General features: G+C 45.4%; 1 protein-coding gene across 1 annotated transcript; it reads right to left on the bottom strand.

Moving 5' to 3' along the window:
- Positions 1–580: 580 nt before the first annotated feature.
- Positions 581–21,971, bottom strand: VILL (villin like; the record flags this gene model as incomplete). Its single annotated transcript, XM_084281879.1, has 19 exons — positions 581–694; positions 1,886–2,140; positions 3,366–3,434; positions 4,974–5,162; positions 5,895–6,039; positions 6,710–6,855; positions 7,413–7,592; positions 8,680–8,838; positions 9,402–9,539; positions 10,150–10,250; positions 11,262–11,415; positions 13,633–13,731; positions 14,587–14,665; positions 14,754–14,953; positions 16,271–16,381; positions 16,672–16,780; positions 18,577–18,773; positions 20,391–20,465; positions 21,903–21,971. The coding sequence occupies 19 exons, from the start codon at positions 21,969–21,971 to the stop codon at positions 581–583; spliced, it is 2,589 nt and encodes an 862-aa protein (XP_084138005.1).
- Positions 21,972–22,299: the final 328 nt, after the last annotated feature.

The raw sequence follows: 22,299 nt of genomic DNA, 5'->3' as shown, positions 1-22,299 counted from the left end.
TCCTTGCTGGCTTATGACGAGGAGCTTTTCTGCAGGGTGAGAAGAGGCCGACCTGGCCAGTTGCACTCCATGGGCTGCCCCATCACACATCTGGCCACTCCACTGCCTTTTCCTGACCCCAAGGCTCTCTCCCTAGGGCTTTGCCCTTCTCTTCCCATCCAGAATTTATATAACAGCTACAAGTGGCCCTTGTCTCGCCTAAATTTAAACTGCTCCAAACGAAGGAAGATCATGGCCTTGTGGATGTGGCAAATTGCAAAAGGGAGAGGAAAAGAAGAGGCTACAACACAGCTGTGACAGACACTTGTCTTCATGGCTATTAGCAATAAAGTGTCCAAAAGGGGCAAAAACATCCTGCAAAGCCATTCTGTGAAAGGTTTTGTCTCCTTGTTTTGGGGATTTGCAGGGAGAAAGGAGCCATCCCCTGAACAGTGGCTGCTGGAATAACTGCGTTGGAGCTTGGCCTGATTAAGATGTTGGGTTGGGTTCGTTGAGCAAATGTCTGTACGTCCTCCCTGCAGCTCCTAAGAGAGCAAGGGTTGGTCCCAGAGTCACTGGATGCTGGGCGGCCCCTACAGGCTCAGAAGAGTCCACACTGCTTCTTCTCATTCTGCTGCTTCCATTTGGGCATCTGGTAGAACTCGTGTTTGGACTTCCCGAAGATATCATGGAAATCAGCATCGGAGAGATAGTACTGCAGCAGGGCGAGAGAACAAGGAGAGGTCAGCACGGGCTTTTGCAAAGGCTGGGACACCTCCATCAGCTGTGCCCCTTCCTCACCGTGCCATCCCCTGAGTCCAGGCAAGCAGCTCGTGTCCTGCTGTCTGTCCTCGTGTTGGCAAATGGAACGTCCCAGCAACTGTTTCTCATCCCGCTGCCCAGAGCACCAGGGGAATAAAAGCCCACCAGCCCAAAGGGATGCCCTGGTTTTGACACTTAGCATGCTCTGGTTGGAATTTGGTCCCTGCTGATCATACTGAGGCCAGGACAATTAATGCTGATTCAGAGGAACTCTGCTGGCCTGACTTTTGAGTGCTTTCTCGGGCAGTGATTCACCATGAAAGCATCTTCCCCTGGCTTAATTGCCCCCTGAATATTCCACTAGAAGTGCTCACTCCTATTGCTGGAAAGACAGGAACTCAGACAGTGGTCTCAGGAAGACCCTGTGGGACATGGAAGTTGAGTTTTCTCCAGCATTTTGAGTAAAAGAAAGGACTCTTGTACAGCCCAGCTGAAATACAGCCGTTAGCACATGGGCATTGCTGCAGGGCAGAGCTGCTGGCCCTACAGCTCTCTGGCCAGATGTAAATCTGGCTGTAACATTGGTCTTTGCCTGAAGGTCTGCTGGGGCAAGGAACTCATCAAACATGGGTTGTAGAGAACAGAGGGAAGCATTCCCTTGTGTCCATCCCACCAGCTTGCTTGCACTCAACTACAGATGTTGGCAAAAGCGTGGGGCTGAAATATGGTGCTCCTCCCTGCCCTTCTCAGTGGGTTTTGCTGAAATGTAAGCTTTCTGACAACAAACAAAACCAAAAAATACCAAGATCCCTTCTGGAAGTAGTTTAAAATGCAAATAAAAACCTACAGCCCAGGCAAAACACACCTCCTGGTTTCATTCTAAGTGGCCTTTAGAACATATTGTTTTAATTAACTATTTAAAATTCACTTTTCTTCCATAAAAAAAAGAGGAATATTTCAACTACAGTAAAACTACCACAGTTTCCTCTCACATCAAACTCCTGCTTTTTCAATAGAGCTCCGTGTCCAGCTGTCATCTCCTTTAGCCTCAAGTAGGATTTAATAACCCAAGGTGCCCGTGCTCTTAGCCTGCAACTAAGTTCCAGGTTGAGCTACAAAGACATCAAACCAGCAGTGCTGTCACCTCTTTTTTAGTGGGATCCACTCCTTCTGGAAGTTCATCCACGGTCTTGTTCATCAGCACCTCCCGGGAGTAGATTCCTTCGCCGTTGGGCATTGGGGAAGGGCTGCTGTTGGTGTAGCTGCTGCTGTTGGTGTAGCTGCTGCTGTCGGCGTGGTTGAAGTGGGATTTGTACTCGGGGGAAGCACTCGCTGTACTTGAAACAGCCAAGTTGGTCATGCTGAGGGTTTTCTTGCTCAGGCTGATGTTGTTAAGGTCCTGCCAAATGGAGGAAAAGATGTCAAGAGAAGCAAGGCAACTTGGGGGTTATCCGTGAGTCTTTCTTTCTGTCGGGGTTGAAGGGACTGTTCCTGGCACAGAACATCTGTTGCTCTGGAGAGCCAAAGCATCAAGGAGAAAGTCGACACTAAAACATCAGGCCAGCACTTCCATCAACATTACATCAAGATGTTAGGACTGTTAAAAGCACAGCCCTGTTGAGAGCCCTTAGAAATAACTGAAGACAATTCAAGTAGTCTCATTTTTCAAAAGATAATGGCAGAGAGAGGATGCACACGGGAGTACAGACAGTAAGATTAGATATCTACCACGTCTGAAACTTCTAAATTATGTGGCCCCTTTGCTGTGCTGCCATCTCTCCTTGTTCAAAGCCCCTACCACATCCTTCCAACCTTCCTCCTGCTCCTGTCCAGAGCAGAACCGAACCCATATGAAAATAGTTTTTGGGATTGATGGGACCTTGTGCTCTCTCCGCAGGATATCCCACTGGGCTGTGCCCTTCTTGACCAGGGACCCAATTTCTGGGGTCTTGGGGCCACAGCACTGCAAACTGATCACGCAGATCTTAATTTCACGCTCTTTTAGCTGCACACACTTCCATTTGCACGTGTAGTTTAGAAAGCAGCTGACCAGTCTCCTGCCCTCAGGTGCCTCTGTACAGGACTGGAAAAGGCCTAGGAGATCTGGGTGTATTTATGGGTTATTAACCACGACTCCCTCTGCTTCTCACTGAGGAGCATGGCTCTGATCCTGACAGCTTGAGGTCCCCACATCTGTTCTGGTCATTACAGCTGCTTCTTCAAGCAGTTAGTTGTGGTGAACTGGGATTCAGCCTGTTCTCACAGGTAACTAGTGATAGAATCAGAGGGAATTGCCTCAAGTTGCGCCAGGGGAAGTTCAGGTTGGAGATGAGGAGACATTTCTGCTCAGAAAGAGCAGTCAGGCACTGGGACGGGTTGCCCAGGGAGGTGGTGGTGTCACCGTCCCTGGGGGTGTTCAAGGAAAGGTTGGACGTGGTGCCTGGGGACATGGCTTAGTGGTGACATTGGTGGTAGGGGGATGGTTGGAGCAGATGATCTTGGAGGGCTTTTCCAACCTTAATGATTCTATGACTCTGTGGTTGTGTGATTCTATGGTAGGCTGGGGGACATGGTGGTGTTTAAACCCAGGTGTTTCCCACCCATACCACCTTGAAGCCACTCACCACTGTAATCTCAGATATGGCCGACATGTCTCCTAAGCTGTTCTTCATCTCCTCATAAGACTTGCCATCCTAAAGGTAAAGAGGCATGAAAGAGGTTAGAAGCATGGGCCACCTTTAATTAGCACATGCTGTCCCCTAACAGGGTCAGGAGACCGTATGAATTTTAAAGCCCAGTGATGCTCACTGGGGTGGCAGTGGTGTCTCCTTTAACTCCCAGCTCCTGGAACCAGGAGACTGAGCCACACTCAGGTGAAAACAGAAGATTTAAAGTCTTCAGAAAACAGAAGGCAGACAAAGAGAAATATTTACTGCTAAATTGAAATCTTCTAAATTTTAAACTAATCTTGCAATTTTAATCTTGCAAATTTGGAATAAGATGTTATTTTTTTTTATTTATTTTTTTTTTCACTTCACTGTTTCACTTAGCCACAGATTTTTGAAAGCCTCAGTCCCAGACATTTTAGTGCCATGTGTGACCAGGTACCTTTTAGCTCCTACAAAAGGAATGCACTAGATACACTGGCAAGCCGATGGCTGTGTTTTCCTAAACAGCCAGGAGATGTCAGTTCTTAGCAGCACCATCCAGCAAAGATCCCCAATAAGAACAAACAACATAAACACAGGGACTGCAGAACAAACACATTTAGACCCAAAACTGAGCAAGGAACACAAACACCAGATGTTTCTGGGATGTTAGCAGTTTGAATGGCTTGTCTGTTGTTGTTAAAACTGCATATAGGGGATATGTTTAGATGTATGTATTTTATAAGTTGTATCCTTATTTTTCAGCAGTTCCTCAGAAAAATCAAGTTTTGAACTTTGTTCTAAGCATCAAAGCTGTTTTAAGGGTCAGTGCTCTGGGAGCTGCTGTCTCATCTGTCCAAATACAGCTTTTAAGAATGATTTCCTACCACCTTAGAGACTGCAAATAAATATGATGCAAATTCATCTAGAGGAGAAAAATCTCTCTGTATGAGATTTCCTGCGGTGTGAAGTCCCCTGGGTATTTTCACCTACTGCCCTGGTTGTCCTCCCTCAGGCTCCAGTGTGGGATTTATTCACAGATTTATTCACCAGAAGATGAGACTGCTTGTGAATAGGTTGAACAATGATGTTTGTAAAAAATACAGGAGGAAGAAGGGACAATCAGTGGCAGCCCACTGCAGAAGGGTCCAGGGGAACACCACCTGGGAGCTCAGCTTTTCCCAGCTGCTCATCATCCTAATGCTTTTCCTTTCCTAAACTGTGCACACAGGTGCCATCGGGTGGCAGGAATTTGGGTGCAGCCTGGCAAGCTTGCTTCCTCATGAGCTATTCCAGGTCTGTTAACCACCGAAGCTCCTCCAGGGTTGCCCTTTATTCCCAATAAATTCTGTGCTGCACCCCCAGGCAGGCTGGACCAGCTGGTGCATGGTCTGGATGGATGAGTGCATCGCTCCTTCCTCCATCCAACCATGCTGCACACAAACCAGGTGTGAGTTAAAGCACATTTACTTATATTTGCAGAAGCCCATTGCACCAAACAGGTACTTTTTGCTGATGAGGGAACAGAAGCTGCTGAGGGAAAAGTCATAGGGAGGGTTTGCTCCTCACACCCCAGCAACTTACACTCCATTTGTAGGGGTCCCAAGCGTTGAACCATCCTGTGAAGTTGAGGGGTTCACAACCCTGCTTCACCAGTATTATTGGAGTTGCCAAGTCTCTCCCCGCTGGATGGGTCTTGAGATACTCCTTGGCCGAGGCAATTGCCTCGTTCCTCTCATATGTGTTGGAGGCTTTGCCAACCCAAAGGAAAATCTGGAATGAGAGAAGACATTGAAGACCAGTGAGCAGTTAGGACCTGTGCAGACACAGCTCTTTGTTCTCCCCTGACAAGTGAAGTGGAGATAAGACTGCAACTGTTGTTTCCCAATAACCACCTGGGATTTTTATCTCAGATTTACTCCCAGTCAAGAAGGATTTTGCTTCTGAGACAGGCACAAAGCATAAATATTTCAGAAAATAGGGAGAAAATGAAGCCAGGCCAGAGGAGGGAATGAACTTGTCCCCAGATCCTGAGCCCTAGGTTCATGACTACTAGCACTAAGCTCAGGTATGCCCTTTGCACTCCAGGAACATGGGAGCTGATTGCTTTTGGTCTGCTTTGAAAACATCTAGTCTAGGAGTAGAGAGGGAAGGAGGAAAAACTATTGTCTGTCTTTAGATTGTGTCTGAAACCATCCTGATTAGGAGGAACTACATTCCTCACACTGAGTGTACACACTAAGCAACCTTGGCCAAAGTGCTTTGCTTTCTGTGCCTCAGTTTCCCACTTTTCAGACAGGCTAACAACAGAGCCTCACTGAAGTGTTTTTACCTAGGTGAGAAGAATTAGACACTTGCCTGCTTGCCTGACCAGGTATCAGGAAGGGTTTAGAGACAGGGCAGAAGACATATGGCCCTCATTTTCATGGTGAATGACAGACACATATGAATTAAGCCATAACCTGTTTGAAAATATGTCTGGAGGGTAGGGGAGTCTGTGCTGACCTCTTCCCAAGTGTCTAGCAGCATGACATCGTCTTCGTCCAAGTCTTCCTGGCAGAAGCCCACCACTTCTGTCATGATGAACCGCCCTGTCTGGTTGGAGCACTCAAAGAGGCGAGGCTGGTAGTGTGTGATCTGCTCTTGAAACCTTCCTCATGCATGACAGGGAAAGAAAAATTGAGATGAAAACCTTTCCCGTATTGTTTACCACTGGGCCCTGCCACTACTAGTCATGACCATGCAGGGTGAAATGGAAACATGGCAGCACTTGTCAGAGGGCCTGAAATTCAGCGACATCAGTTTGCACAAGATACTTGTACCATTTTTACTATGTTAAAAGTAACTTTTTCCACCCAAAGGCAAAGGCAGAAGAACCCTTCCCTCCATGTGGAGAAGAGCCTGCTGCCAGGTGAAAGCCACATCAGATCACTTGGTTGCAAAGCAACATGTCTCCAGCTCTGAGGGCTGCAGATTTCCAGGTTGCTTAAATGCCAATTCAGTTTTGTGAATCTTCTGGGGCTGCCCATAAGGCCAGTAATGGCTGGAAATGGAGGATGTTGGTCATGTAACTCTTATGACAAAACATGAGATGGATTTACCGTGGGGAAATCCATCCAACCCAATACCCAAAACCAAGACAAGAGTCATCTTGGTGCGATTTCTGACTGTGTGAAACCAAGCTTTTGGGAATATTCTGATCCAGTGCTCCCACTGGTGAGGATATGGAATCAAAGTGCTTACCCACCTTCCTGCAAAGGTCTGATCTTTTATTTAATGTTCCCTGGGCAAGCCCAGAGGAATCACCCGGTCACTATTACCTCTTTTCACTGGCATAAGGGGCTTTGCCTCCCAGCGCTTCCCAGAACTCTGCTGGCTCTTGTCCCTCCAGAATGGTGTGCTTGTCCCTCCTGGAGACGATGTCAGCCACCATCTTAGCCATCTCCCTCTCATCTCCGCTACAGCCCTAGGTTCAGGACAGAAGATTGAGGATGAGTTAGTGGCAGACTGGGGAAACGTATCAGCAGGGCTGAACTGTCTTGATCTCCGCACTGCTCCAGAGAGTTTTAGACATGCTTCAGTGCTTTTGAGGGTCTCATCTGAGCTGGTCACTAAGAATCTATTTCTAGTCATTGAAGGGGATGGCCAGTGCAGTCAATGGCATCTGGGGTGCAACTCATCTCATCCTGAAGCAGACTAGAAGAGGTTAAATGAGCATGCCCAAATCTTGCTAGTTTCTTACAATTTTATAGCCTGGGGTGATTTATTCAGGTGAAAGCTGTAAGAACATGTAAAATGGGATGACATGAATCCCAAGGTGTGTTACTTCTGAAGAGAGAGGGCTCTCTTACTGCTAATCCTCCAGACAAAGCCTTCTCCTGGGTTCACCTTCTTCCGCTGAAATTAATGGGCTCTGTGCCCAAGGCTACACCTCCACAGCTCAGTTGAGGCTGGAGACTCAAGACACACATCAGCAATTTCATCCCCCTGGGGCTGCCTCCCCTGGGATCACGGTGGTCTCACCTTCCCACACCACAGGTAGCAGACTTGGTTGGTGGCCAGCAGGAAGACGTCGTTGGAGTTGAGAGAGGAGGCCCGGGCTGGCACCTCCGTGGCCTTGGTGTTCATCTCGCTCGTGCCCCTCACCTGGAAGAGGCGGATCGCTGGCTCGGGCGTGCTTTTCTGAGCCCGGCTCGTGCCACCCTGCAAGGCAACAGAGAGAAGGATGGTGTTGGGAGGTGAGGGTGCAAATCCAGGGTAAAACTAATTTGAGGGAAGAAGACTTGGTTTCCCAGAACCCCACACAGCAACAGACCATGGGCCTGCACAGAGCAGGTGAGGAAATCCAAATAACTTCTGGTTCCAGGCCAGAATAAAACCCACATGTTGTAACTTCCACATTGCTCCCTGGTTATTCTGCATCTTGACTGGCTCCTGTCAAGATGCTCAGCAGATCTTAGAGTCCGCAAAGCACTTGCCATGTAAACTGGGCAGGGCAGCTGGACTCAGATTTCCAGCTGTGCTCTTCTGATCATATGCTGTGGTGTGTGGTGTGTGATCATATGCTTTAAGCCAACACAGAGAGCTGAGGGCAAGCCCCCTCTTTCCCAGCCATTTGCAGTGTCTCTACCAGAGATGTTGGCACCCAAAGAAAAGTGAGTTAGAAGTTAATGTGGTGTAATTCAGGCAGGGAAAATTCAAACCATGTTAACTGCTTGCTGGGTGTTTTGGAGGAACTCCTCTGGAGGCAGGCCCTGAAGGATTATGTTACCTGTAATTTATGATACTATCATCCTATTGTAACTGCAAAATATTTTGGTATAGAGTTGGAAAGAAAGAACATTAACGCATTAACACTGGAGCTCAGGGGTGGACAGTTGAGTCCAAGCCAGTCCAGGATTGTTCCCCTTTTCTCATGTGGTGTTGAGCCTACTCACTAACTTGGGAAGTTAGTGTGGACAACTCAGGCCCTGTGATGTTCCAATGTTCCTACCACACTAGAGACTGCTTCAGTGCTGTGGAAATGGAAATCAGCCCCTCTGTGTCTCAGTTACCCAACTGTAGGCTGAAGGGGAGGGGGTTGAAAACACATTACAGCAACGATGGCTCTATTTGCACCCACAAAGGAAGAGCTAAAAATATTCCACCACTTTCCCATGCCAGCCCATACGGACCTGGCAGGATCTCTTCCTGAATACCAGCCCATTTTTCTGGACTATTTCCATTGTCACTGCCAATCCATCACTGCTGCTTTCACCTTCCACTGACCATGCACACGAAGCCACGTTACCTCGTAAATGATCAGCTTGCCCTTGAAGATCGCCAGGAAGTGTGCTGGCTCCTTGCCCATAGTCACGCGCACCTGCACAGCTTCGTCCCCGTGCTTTTTGTCCAGCTCAATGGCATTGAGGGCACAGGCAGTGATTTCATCCACAGAAGCATGGCGACCCTAGGGAAGAAGATGCAACATGCAACAGGATGAGGGGAAAGGTGTAAAGCTCTGAAAAGTGTAACATCTTGCCAATCCAAAGCCCTGTGTACAATAAAATGAAAGTTAAAGATGACTTGATTTTTACATGTCATTTATTTCATTCTTTTGAAGCCTTTAGGATCACATTTTCAAAGCTTTAGAGAAAAGCATGCATTCCAGGAGAGGAAATTATAATTTAACGAGCAGAGCTATTGGTATTCATATACTCATTAGACCCTAGGAGCTGAGGTCTTAAAGGACAATCTGAAAGACCACAGGGTTCAACCTCAGCATTGTAAGTCCTATAACCCTTCACCACTTCTCTACGACATTGCTGGCTCTCTGCCTGATGCTAGCTTGGGCTCAGTGTCCATGCAGCCTACAAAGCAGAGCTTGGGATGATTCCAAGTGGACAATTGATGAGCAAAGGACACGTGAGTTCTTCTGGATGTTTTACTTAGGATTTTTGTGTGCAACTCTTCCTTTGAGTTTCAGGCTTCTAGCAGACACAGCACAGTCCCTTCTGTTTCAGTTTGACCTACCTGCCACATGTAGAGGACATAGTGAGGCCGGCCTGATCTGAGGTAGGTGTACAGGACCAGGTAGCAATCACCTCCATAAAACTGCCCGTATGTCTTGGGATTCACCGGCTGCATCTGCAGGTCCTCAATTCTCCACACCTAGTGTGAGAAACATGTTGGTGAGCAGCAATGTAGACAATATGAAGACAGAACTTTGTCAAAAGACCGCTGAAATTCAGGTCTTCATCTGGAAAGACAACCCTTCCCCCAGCTTGATTAAAGTGCTTGCTGGCAAAGTCATGTCTATCTAGTGACTGTCATAATATATGTGCCATAACTGAATGGTCAGTAGCCCTCAAGGAGGTGGAGGTGCAGCTTCTCAGACCTATGGCCCATCTCTCAACCAATTCTGACTTCCATGAAAAAAGGAGAGTGGCTTCTGCTCTGCACTGACACATGTAATATAGACTGAACTCAGGGACAATGTGAGAAGGGAGCTGCTCCTGATTCAGCCTCGTACCCTGTGCACATGGCAGGAGAGGGTTCAGCTTGGTGGCTGCTTTTCTCTGGTGGACATGGGCTGGAGGAGAAATGCCCTAGAGGTAACTGCTGCTTGGTTGGAGTTTGTAAGCAGATTGCTCTGGCCACAACCATGCTACTTTGGGGAGGACAGGTGGGCACAGCTCATACAGCTGCTGTATGAAAAGGCAGAGAAGTTTGGAAACACTTTGGTAATTGCATTCTCTGTCAGTCAAAGGAGCTCTCTCACCTCAATGTCCCCAGACGCATCATCCACCATTCTCTGCTCAGCAGCTAGCTCTGGTCTGGCATGGAGCTGAGTCGTGTCAAACTTCACCTGCTCCACCTTGGCTGCATGCACCAGCAGAATAAAAGCAAGAACCCAGTGAATGCACAATAACATACAAACCCTATGCATCACCTTCGTGCACACATACACACAATCATTATGCATGTAAGAAAAACTTGGTCAGCAGTAGGCAAACGTTGATTTCGGGTTATACAAGAGCTCACACACTCCAGCGTTGATCTGTTACAGGCTGGCAACTGCCCATATAGCACTTTACTGGAAAGTTGTGATGATTGGCAGATAAAAATAGAAGTTATCTCATGACCAAAAATTCATAATTGTTTTCCAAATCTATACATATTTCCCTCATTTTTTGAATGCTGCCTTTAGAACTAGAATGCCTACAGTTTTTCAGCTCATGATAAAGAGAGTATTTATGGACAGCAGGGAGAGAACTTGCAAAAGAAGGGTATTTGCATCTCTGAAGGAGATTACTGATGGAGACATTCAGCATCTCTGTCACTTCTCTCTGTCGGGAAGATCTCTCTCTTCAATGTTTACTCTTTGGGGTTAATGCCTTGCAATATTCACTTCAGCAGCATGATAAATGGGGGCACCATTTACACTGGTGTAAATACAGAATAATTCCATTGACGTCAGGAGGGGCTTGGGTGGATGCCAGTGTAAATGAAAGCAGAATGTTGTTCAACACTTCCTTAGCAGGTTCATTATTAGCCCTCTCTAAAGAAAATTAAGAAGTTCTACAAGTGTGAATTTTCGGCACACATTTTTTTTTTCAGATGAGATTGATCTTCTGCCAGCATTCACATTTGGAATAAGTGGCAGTTTGGTTTATGCAAAAAGCCCCAGCAGTTTTGAACATTGTTCAATTGCTGAATCATTGTTTCTACTGAAGAAGGTGGAAAATACAGAACATGAGAAGAATGTGCACTGGATTTTCAAAGAGCTGAGGACAGGGAACAGTTAATGTGAGTGATGTTTCCTCAGCTGTGGCTTATCACAGGTAGCAAAGTCAAACGTAGGGTAAGACATGGCTCTGAAAACATACTCACCAGTTTTGCCAACAGTATAGATTTTGCCCAGTCCTAGTGTTTCATCCTTTTCTGTCCACTTCTGGAAGAGCTGTTTGAACATGGCTGACTCTGCACCATCGTTGATCACTTCAATGTTGGTAGAAGGAGAGTAGCCTTTGGCCTGGATAAAACCCTAACGGGGTAGAAAAGGGGCATTAGTGGGGACACACCACAGTTCTCATGGACATGGGAAGAAGAAGTGGCCTAAACCAGCCCCAAAAGCAAACTTCCAGCTGCAGCTGAACACAGAAGTATAACCAAGGGCAGGATTCACTCCAAGATGAAGACACTTGCATTCGGATTTATGCAGATGTCTACAAATTTAGAGGACGTCCAGCTGGATCACATCCTAAACTTAATTTCTGCATGGCATTTAAGTCCTGAAGAAAATCTAACTCAATAGGTCTAATGCACAGCCTCCTTCTATCTCATTCAGCTCTTTGGAGAGCTTCTGGTAATAGATCCGTGAGTGAAAGGGGAGAGAACAGTGATGGCATGTGCCCATGACCTGAGAGCCTAGTTCAACTTACTTTTGTGCCAAAAAGACCCTCTCTGAAACAGGGATCCTGTCCTCCCTTTAGCATGATAGAGGACATGTATGCCAAGATAATGAAGGGATGGAGGCAGTTACATACCCCAGAATGTGACACATATTCTGAAGGGGGTAAAACTCTCATAAATATGTTATTTATTTATTTATTTATTTATTTAATTTTCCTGAAAAGATATTATTTCTTTGAAATTGAGTTAAAAGAGTGCTTCAACAGAGGTGCTTGATACAATGTGCTAAGGACGAAAATTATTTGTTTTCTGCCACAATGTCAAAGTCATTGCTTGGTTTTTGAGAACTGCTCTCATGTTTATCTCGGCAGACTCCAGGATGACCTGGAGGTACAATGCTGACAGCCATGTTTCAGGGAAGGAGCCTGAACGTGGGCTTTCTGAGCATTCATCTTCTGCTGTAAATACCGCAGCCACATACTACCCCCAGGGAAAAGCAGAGCAGATGGTCTTCCCATCCCTCCCACCTGCCACGCTGAAAGTAAGAGATATCTGTTGTTCTACATTTGTAGCTCAGGGCCAGAATTTGCAGAGCTGATTGCCTATAAAAAGCATCTGGGTTAAGCTTTTGAAAGGAGCACAGAGGATTGTGAGATAAGTTTTAAGTCAAAGTTCATCTAAGCTTTTCTTCCCTGGGACAATAGGAGTAATTGTTATTGAAGTTGGGTATCTCAGGTAGGATCTCACTGAAGGTGGGGCCATTGAGGTTCAGTATCTCCAAGTAAGATCTCACTGAAAATGAGCCCATTTATGATCTTCACGTAAGTCAATAGATGAATTAGAATTAAGTTCCCTTGTAGACTTCATTTCCATCTGCCAACTACCATGCAAAACCACCAAATGCCTTATACACTCAGGCTCCCATGAGGCTAACTTTGTCTGAATGGAAGTGTTGAGGCATGTTCTGCCGGAAAACGACTGCGTGGCAACTTATATGAAGGAGTAGCATAGGCACCTGTGTGCTATGCTGGAGTGCTCTACCTTAACAGGAGCCATAGTTTTTCAGCAGCTTGACTAATTCAAGTTAGTAACGGTTAATAACAGATCTCTTTTTATCAAGTGGAAGAGCCCTGTGCTGGCTTCGAATTCACATGGGCCCATTGACACTCTGAAAAATATTTGTTGCCTGTAATGGTCTTGGGATTGAGAACTATAGCACTTAATATCAGGTGTGTTTTTTCAGAGAGCCCAAGAAATTCAACTCCCCACTGACTTTCTCAGTAGTATTACACTTGGTTGGGGACACAAGATGTGCCTTTCTGGTTCAGAGCAGTGATCTGTGCTGCCTTGGACAGTGGCAGTAAGAGATGTTGTTCAGCTAAAACATGTGAGCCTTGTAGCTATCTGCAATGTGATCCCTTCGTTCTCCCTAATATTCACAATATGGGGTCATGGATGTTACAGAGGCTATAAGAGCCTCCCCCTTCAACATCTGTTTATGGGCCCATTGACCATGAATTGACCTAATCCCTTTTCAGCCCTGCTGATCCTCTCTGCCTGCACCATTTCTTGAAGCAACAAATTCCACAAGTCTACCAGTTACTGTGTAACATGGCATTTATTCTTTTACATTTTCTTGTCCTTAACCAATTTCTTTGTACTCTCAGTGACAGCCCTTAGTGAGATTTGCTGAATAACCATTTTACATTATGTCATCGCACCTCCCTTAGAAGTTCTTTCTCTGTTATTACCCAGGCCAGCTCCTCAAGACCTATTTTTAATTGTAATTAGTGGTCAGATCTAGATTAGTGCTTAGTTAACCTCCCACGACATTGTTTGCACTACTCACCACAGCTCGAGTGAAGGCTGCTTTTTTCTCTTCCTGGTTGGAGGCTTTTCCTCTCCAGACATAAATCTTATAGCCACCTTGGTCTAAAATATAGCAGTCCTGAGAAGAAACCAAAAAATATATGTAAAAAGATCTCATCAGGCAAAGATCCTCATTTGTAGCCTACCCAAGTTGGATTCTTCCTGAAGACCTAGATTAGATGTACCTCTAGCTTATTTCATCACCTTCCAGAGTTTTAATGCTGGTAAACAATTAATAGAGGCAACACAGGATGGATTTACTGGTTCAAAATTGGGCTAACAAGTACCATCAACCCTAGACCTCTTCTTCATGACTATTATGTGTCCCCAGTATGAAGCTAAAAGTGTTGCATCAGGATCCTGAACCCCAGCAGGATGAGATGGCTGCCAGGCAGCCTGCCTCCTCTGCAGAGAGCTGGTGGTACAAAGCGACAATCCACTGTGAGACCAAAGGCTTCTTGTTTTTCAGGCTGGGGGAATGTGATTTAGACTAGTCACTTGCTACAGCATGAAAATATATCTAAATTCATGATTTTTTGAACAGAGTGTTAATTTGCTCTGAATGCTGCAGATGGAGAGTTGCAGCAGAACATCAGATATTAAGAAGCCCTGTTTCCATCTGGAATTTATTCCTGGCCTCCAGCTTTGACTCTCCTTTTATAACGATTGCCAAGGTAACACTGTCCTTGGATGACAGGGTGGGTTTGCCATCTCTTGTTAGAGAAGCTTCAACCTGCTTCACTGCCTGCCTCTGGCCACTGAAGCTGTAGGTAAAGGCTAAGCTGTCTTGTTTGGGAAGGACACTGTTAATCTGGAAGGACAGAAGGGCTGATAATTTCCAGGAAATGAGTTATTCTATAGAAACAGGTGCTCAACTGAAAATAAAGAGAACCACAGCCTCCTTTTTATTGCTATAAAGGCTGATATCTTTCACCTCGTGCTGGAGCAGGTCCTGTGTCAGGGGCCGAGTGGCTATCTCCTGTACCACCAGGTCATTGTCCTTCTCGTAGACACTGAAAAACAGAGTTAATGAGTAGAGTCAGGCTGCACAGTGCCTGCTGTGGCAAGGAATAGGGTTTGGAGGCCCAGCCCCAGACTTACTGGTAGAGCCTGACATTTGCTTTCTGCAATTCATCTGCTTTAGTGTCCGGGATGGCATCTCGGAGCTCCCCACGCCTCTCCCCCAGCACCATCTTCATGATCTTTAGGAGGTCTGGGGAGTCTTTCTCGTTGTCAATGATGCCAATCTGAGCGCGGCCGCCTCTTTCACTGTCCCTGATGCTACGAGCCAACGCGAGGCCCTGCACAAGGATCATCAGGAGATTAATCCTGGTCCATACAACAAATTCAGCAAGCATTGTGTCAGACCTAGAGCAATGACCGAGTACTAGTTGTCTACGCCAGATTACCACAGCTCTCCAAAGATGCTAGTATCCTCACATCTTGCTATTTAAAAATGAGGATTTGTCCTTTGTGCCTGTTTATTAACTCTATCTCAGAAAGATACTGCTTAGTACAGACATGCAGTAGCCACAGTGGGCATTGCTTATGTGTGATAGTACACAAGCAGGTCCAATAATCCTGAGAAGTTCTGGGAGAGAAACACATGTGCTGAGGACAATGAGGCTGGATGCTGTAGAGCTGTAGGACCCTGGATGCTCTGTGGTGACATTTAAAGGTTTCAAGTATTTGAAAAATATGGATGTTTTCTCTGAAAAAAAGTGTGAAATGCCAAACAAATTATTTCCATCTTCCACTGATTTTTTTTCCCTCCCGTGACTCTTACCACGACAGATTTTAAAGGGAGACATCTCTGTTAGACCTAGGAAATTACCTGTTTGATTGCCAGGCCTGAGATGAACTTGTTCTTCTAGTCTTCCCTCTGTCTTGTTCCCTTTCCTCTCTGTCTCACCCTCTGTTGGATCTTCATCTCAACCCATTGTGCCCTGGACAACTGCCTTCCCTGTGAGATCTCCCCCAACCCCAGATCATCACGTGCCATTATGTGAAGAGCAGTTCCACTCGCCTTTTAATGTGTATAATGACAACCATCAGCTTTGTTAATGACCTGTAGATAAATCTGGCTTATTACATCTCTATATCACAGTTCCTCTATCAGTAAGATAAGGATTAATGACCTCTTTGTAAAATGCCTTTATAAATAGGGATCTGACCTATCAAAACCTGGTTCATGCATTCCTGCTTGTCTCATACTGACCAAGCTGGAATTCCCTGTGATGTAAAAAATAAATTGAAATTCAACCACTCCTGGGGTAGTTATTGCAGTTAAATCTACTGGTGCTACTGACTTTTTATTCCCATGTCACACAAACTACAGTGCACAGAGGGCTGGATGGACCTCCCCAGAGGGAGCTGGATGCCTTTCTGGAACAGTGGATATCAGTGGATGAGGAAGTAGAAGATTTACCAGGATTTTCTCTGTTCAGCTCTGTGTTCCTGGTTTTAATTAGATTCTCACTGTGCAAACACTGAGCACTGTTTCTGTCTTCACAAACACCGAGCACTGTATGTGTCTCTCTCTCTCTTTTTTTTTTCTTTCCCACCCTGTGATCAAAAAAATACCTCCAACAAACCACAGGGCTTTTGCCTGTACTCACCCTGGATTTCTCAGCAATGTTGCAGTTGGGTCCATTCCACTGGATCAGCACTTTCCCAAGGTCGAGTAAGAACACGTCACCCTTATTGAAGCTGTCCCAGGAAAGTGCTACCTGTTTGTTGTGAGGAAATGAGAAGGCTCGGTGAATAGAGGGGACAATGAGAGCTGCAGGAGACAAGTCACAGGCATGGAGAAACTGCCCTGGGGACGTAAAAACTGGTCTGCAACGACAGGCTCATTTTTCTAGCACTGAGCCAAATGGCTTTTCTCGGGATTATGCCAAACCCCAGTGAAAATGCTTGACCAGAAAAGAGCTTTCGAGCAGGCAGACCTGATAGAATATGGGTGTAGGAGGGGAGGCAAGGAGAAATGATCCATAAGGAGAGGAGCTCCTGTGCTTACTTCTGTGGCTGTCACATGCTTCTTCCCCTTGACATGAAGAAGACGTTTGATGTTGTACATATTGGTCTCCACATGCTTAAATCCTGAAGCCACTCCTCCCTTCTTGTAGCTGTTGTGCAACAAGGAATAAAGAGTTAGAGTTGGTTAGAAAATAAAGTCCCCTCTATCCTCTGAGAACATCTCAAGCTTTTATTTACAAGTAAAAAAATAAAGAGCTAATATCTCAAAGTCCTAAAAAAGGAGTGTCAAATGGTGCTGTGTTGCCTCACGCTACTGTTCATGGTCCCTGGTCAGACAACAGCTCCTCACAGTGACCATCCACCTGGTGTGGGTGTTGCTGTTGTGCATCCATAAATGGTCAAATAAAAAATGAGCCATGTTTTGCAGACAATATATTTTTTGCTAAAATTTATTCTTATTCAAAATAGGTGTTCTGTTTAAAGCAGCTCAGATGGAAAGTTGTTGCCATAAGCAGAACAAAATGCTGTTGTAAAGGGATACAGGACACCATCTTTCTCTCAGATTTAATCTACCAATTTTGTTGTCCTTCCATCCTTGAACACACACTTTGCAATAGCTGCTGTTAGCATTGTAATTGCCTCACTACATGATGCCCTGCCTCCCTCCCTTTGTAACTTTGCAAGGAGGACACAATCCCATCATGAGAGCACACAGTCCCCCAAGAGAAGTCCCGGAAAATTTTAACAGTTTTTTTTGGACAAGTCTAACCCCTTTCCACATATCCTAGTCCATTCTAAAAATCTAACCCAATGTTCGTACTTCAGGCCTTAAAGTAACAGTTGAAGCTATCTAATTGCCATTTGTGGGAAAGAGAGGTGATTGTTGAGAGTTTTATAGTTTTGCTATGTGGAAAATAAGTATGCTTTATTATAGCTTGGAAAAGACTGGCAAATGTGGTCAGGCTTGTGAGTGATTCAGTGCTTTAGACTTGTTTGGCACCGTTCTACAAATCCACAGAAGGATTCTCTGCTGATTATTCTACCTGCCAAGGTGTGGAAAGAGCCTGTTTTAATTTCTCATTCTGACTCAGACTTCCTGCTTGACCTTATGTGTGTGGTTTAGGCCAAGATGAAGTTTAACTCATACTGATTTCAGGGCCAGATAGGTTTCCAAATAGACTTCTATACCCAAATGCTTTTGAAGGTCTGAATTTCAGTCCTTCATTGCCCTTTACTCATCTTTAAAATGAGCACAAAAGCACTCTTCTGTCTCAGAAAAGTCCTGAAGAAGCTCATGAGAGGATGTAGAGAGGTACAATAACAAGATATGAAAAGCAATACAGGATAGAGTCTGAAGATGGGCTTTCATCTGGGTTTTCTTCAGCTGTTTAAAAGTGAGGAACTGCTTCACTGGCCACTTACTGCCAGCAAAGGTCCTCCTGGAGGATGTCTTTCGGAGTCACCTTCCAAAGACCCCAGAGGGAGTCATGACCACAGGTTTGGACTCAACACCACAGGGTTGGACTCAATACTGTCTTTTAGACAGCTTAGTTCAGAGAGTCAATCTTTGCTTCCTCTGCAGGAAAATTACTCCCAGCGTGAGCCAAATCAACACTTCTCCTCAAGGTGGCTATTAGTTTAAAGTGCTGTGGATGGGCATATTAATCTAAAGTGTGTGGAGGAGAGGAAGGAAGACCTTACAGTGAACAAAAGGGAGGCTAAAAACATTTTACAGCAAATATCTGGGAAAAGAGTCAGTAGATCAGAATGACATGGGCCCAGTCCCAATGCTTACAATTAATTTTTTCAAAATGGGAAGTTTTCTCTCTGCATTTTGAACAACCCCAGTGCTCCATTTTTGAAACGTTGATGCCTCTGAGACAGAGGGAAGCAGAGAAAGCCCCAGGGACCATGATGCTGCTGCAAAGCCTTTCATGCTACTCACATAATGCCATTGCGGAAATAGCTTTGGAAGGTCTCAGACTCATGTCCCTGCACCTCCCGGTGCTGCACGGGGTTTCCCCTGAGCGCAGTGTCCAGCTGGGTGACGTACATGGCCGCGGCACCTTGCTCATCCTGAGATGAATCCTTGCCAATCCAATAATGCAAATCCACAGCCGTGCCACGAGATGTTCTTTTGCTCTGGAAGAGGCGAGAAAGATGAGGGCAAAGTCCAGATATCTGGAGCAAATAATGTTGCTGGGCAAGGGGAGATGGGATGGAGCCCTACGATGTTCCACAGGAGCTCAGCCTGGAGCCAGGGACTTAATTCAGGAGAATGGGGCTTATGTATATATTTTACTGAAGCAGGTTGCTGTCATATATATTTTTATGACTCTTGCTATCAAAGAAAACTGAGCACCTGTGAAAGTCCAAAACTGTGTGTGTTTGACCTGTCCTACTTTTGTAGAGTTTGATATTAAAACTTAAAGGACATTTTTCTCATAAATCATTAAAAAAAAAAAAAAAAAGAGTAATATGCACTGCTATTTATTTGCCTGGAGATACTATCCTTTCTCCCCTTTTCTCTTTCTCATATTGCACTATATAGTAGCACCAACTGCCTGTGAATTCCTGCTGACTTGCAAAAGAGACATAACTCCAAAGGAAGCTGAGCCTGTGTGTGCATGCTGTGATTCATCTTATTACAGAAAAACCCAATAGCCTAGAAAGAAAAGACAAGCGATCTGAGAACAGGTGTGCTTACTGTTATGTGACTTGCGCCAGTTATTTTTCAGCACCTACTGTGTTAAATCCTATCATCCATGCCTGGGAAAGATAATAAAAGCTCATTTTATAAACTCGATTTGACACTAAGTTCTGTTTATTTGCTTTGTGCAGTGATACCGCGGTGTAAAACACTAGAAGAACTTAAATAAAATACAATTCAGTTCCTCTAGGCACAGCTGATTAATTTGTGGCAAAATCACTCAGTTTAATACACTGCTATTGAAGATGATCAAAGTCCCATTGTCCTGAAGACAATTTTTGTTTGGAGAGCATCCAGTCAAGATGCAGAACGCAAAGATGAATATTTTTACCCTCTTATCTGCAGGTGGGAAGGGGAGTTGTGGATTGATTAAGGGCTTTTCTTCCTGGGGAAGCTATTGCAACAAAAGCTGAGACTGTAAGCATCAAAATCTATAGTGATTATAGTCAGCCCCTTGCAAGGATGGTCTAAGCATGTCTTTGGGTGGCTGCTACCAAATCCATTCCCCAAAGCACTCAAAAGGTACCATAAAAGCATGTGCATGGTGAATTAGTGCAGGTGACTCATTGTGGATTGTTATCACAGCCTGCTTTCCCAGCCAGAAGTATAGTGAGTATGCATTTGGTTAACGTGGAATAGTGGAGGCTTTTCTGTCTCTCGACTGATGAAGGCACACTCAGGCCCAGGAAGTGGAAAATTTGAGTTTCCACCGTGTGGATGTTGTTTGATGCAATGGGGCCTGGATTGCTCTTCACAGTTGAAGAGATTTGGAAGGAAGTCTGGGAGCACAGTGCAGCACATTGTCCTCCTGCAGAGCTCCAGGCACCTTGCACAACCCAACAGTAGGGTTAATTCTCAGAAGTTCCTTGTGCTTCTGGCTAGCTTGGGTACAACTGGTTGAAAGCAGGTCTGGATCTAATCTGGGAGGTCTCTTAAGGGGGAGAGGGAGAAGGGCTGCAGAGCCTCTCTACTGTCCAGCATCAGCTGGAACCAAAGAAACAACGTTGAACCTGTTGCCTACCAAAGAGATTAATCTCTGCCTTACTTACGTGCAGAATTATGTAACAGTCCCCTTCAAAAAAAGTCCCATAAGCTTTTTCAGGTACAGGAACCATCTTCATATTCTGTAAGATAATGAGCATGTGGGTCATTGATCATGAAACACCAAGGTGACAATGAGGGTTTGGAAAAGGAAGAATCAGAGCTGTGCCTGTGGGCTGGGAAAAGCCAATTCTGGGGGAAATTCCAAACATACTAAGGGGTAAGAAGGAGTAGATGAAAATGCTGCTTGCCTAGATTGACAAGTATATATATATATATTACCTCTCCTTTCCCCTTTGCAATCCTGTAGGCCTAAGGCAAGAAGGCCCAGAGGTCATGCTGAAGTGCTTCAGGGCTTGCATTTGTGGGGAACTTCCCAGGTGATTGCACACATCTCATCCTACATTTAGTTCTAGGGCACGGCTTATAATCAGTACCCATAAAACTCAAGGATAATTTTCAGAGCTTTGTTAGGATAACCACTTTGTTTGGGATTCAGAGCAACTAGCAGTGGTGATAAAAGATGGACACTGATGTGTCTTTCAACCCTCCAGACCCTTAATAGCACGTTGCTTCTGGTACAAGTGCACAATTGACCAGCTATACCTGCCCAGCGTAGGTGGCTGGGTGTGCCACCCACCAGTACACACCAAGCTCCTGGGCTGGAACTGACTCTGTGGTTCCCTGGAATTAGAGACGTGCATTTTTTTGGTGGCCTGACTTGTTTCCCTGCATACCAACCTGACCCTCGTGAACTGATATGTCTCTAATTACAGATCCTCTAGCAATCAGCTTGGTACAATGCTTTGCAGAGAAATGGAAAGGCAAAGACCCTGTGGCATTGGGACTTTGGCTGGGATTTGCAGAGGACCACCACCTCTTGGAGACCCTTTCCTCTTCTCCCCTAGGCTGTCTATGCACCTCATTTGATGCCCCCTCTTGTTGCAGGGGAACATCCTGCAAGAACAAAGCAAAACTGAGCACAGCCTGGCTCCAAACTACAAGCAAAGACCACCCCAAGCAGAAGGTGACTTTGCAGGCTGTAGTATCCCATCAGTCATAGTGGGAAAGCTAAGAATAAGATGGAAACAGACTCCATGGGATTTTTTCACTGCAAAAATGTGTGCCTTCACCATGGCAGCTGCCACACTGCTGGTATAAACTAAGGCTACTCATGCATAATCCCTCTTCCTGGTGAAACAAGTAATTCATTTCTAGCGTGCTAAAACAGCCTTGCATTTGTTCCCCAAAAGGACTAAGAAAGACTCCAGTGCTGGAGGAACACCGTCACTCCCACCAAATTCATGTTTCCTTAGTCAATACTACCCTTGTTTTACAGAGGAGGAACAGCAAAGCACCAAGCAACAACATGCTGAAAGTGGCATAGGGAGAAGCTGGGTTTCCTGTTTCCCACTGCTGTATCTTATCTGTAAGACCCTCTTTTCCTACCCAGATTAATTCAAGAATATTTTCCTTGAAACACACACAAGATATATGACATCATTGCCGTGTTGTCGTACCTCTATGCCCCATATCTGCAGTCCCAGCCTTCTCTCAATAGGTGGAAGATTTGTGTCACCGTCTGCCATCCTGTGCTCTGAGCTAAAAGGGAAAAGAAGAAGAAAAACCAAAATAATTACAGTATTGGATACGACAGTAAGTGCGTTAGTCAGATGGCTTTCTCTTACAGTCAGTGGAGGTTTAGTAGAGATAATCCTAGCTTGAAATGTCTCTGTCCCTCACCCTCTGCTGACTATGAAGAGAGTACAGCCCAACACAGATATAATTATCAAAGATTAGGTGGGATGAAATCCCATTCCCAGTGTGTACATGCTCATAGGGCTCCAACAAAGCATGGGAACACTGATCATAAAAGCCTGCGTAGGATACCATAGATTGGCATGGGATTGCTTTTCC

This window comes from Netta rufina, assembly GCF_964035555.1.
Source record: "Netta rufina genome assembly, chromosome: 2".
NCBI classification, from domain to species: domain Eukaryota; kingdom Metazoa; phylum Chordata; class Aves; order Anseriformes; family Anatidae; genus Netta; species Netta rufina.
Note: the sequence above shows the minus strand (reverse complement) of the source record. Positions and strands in the feature narration are given on the sequence as shown.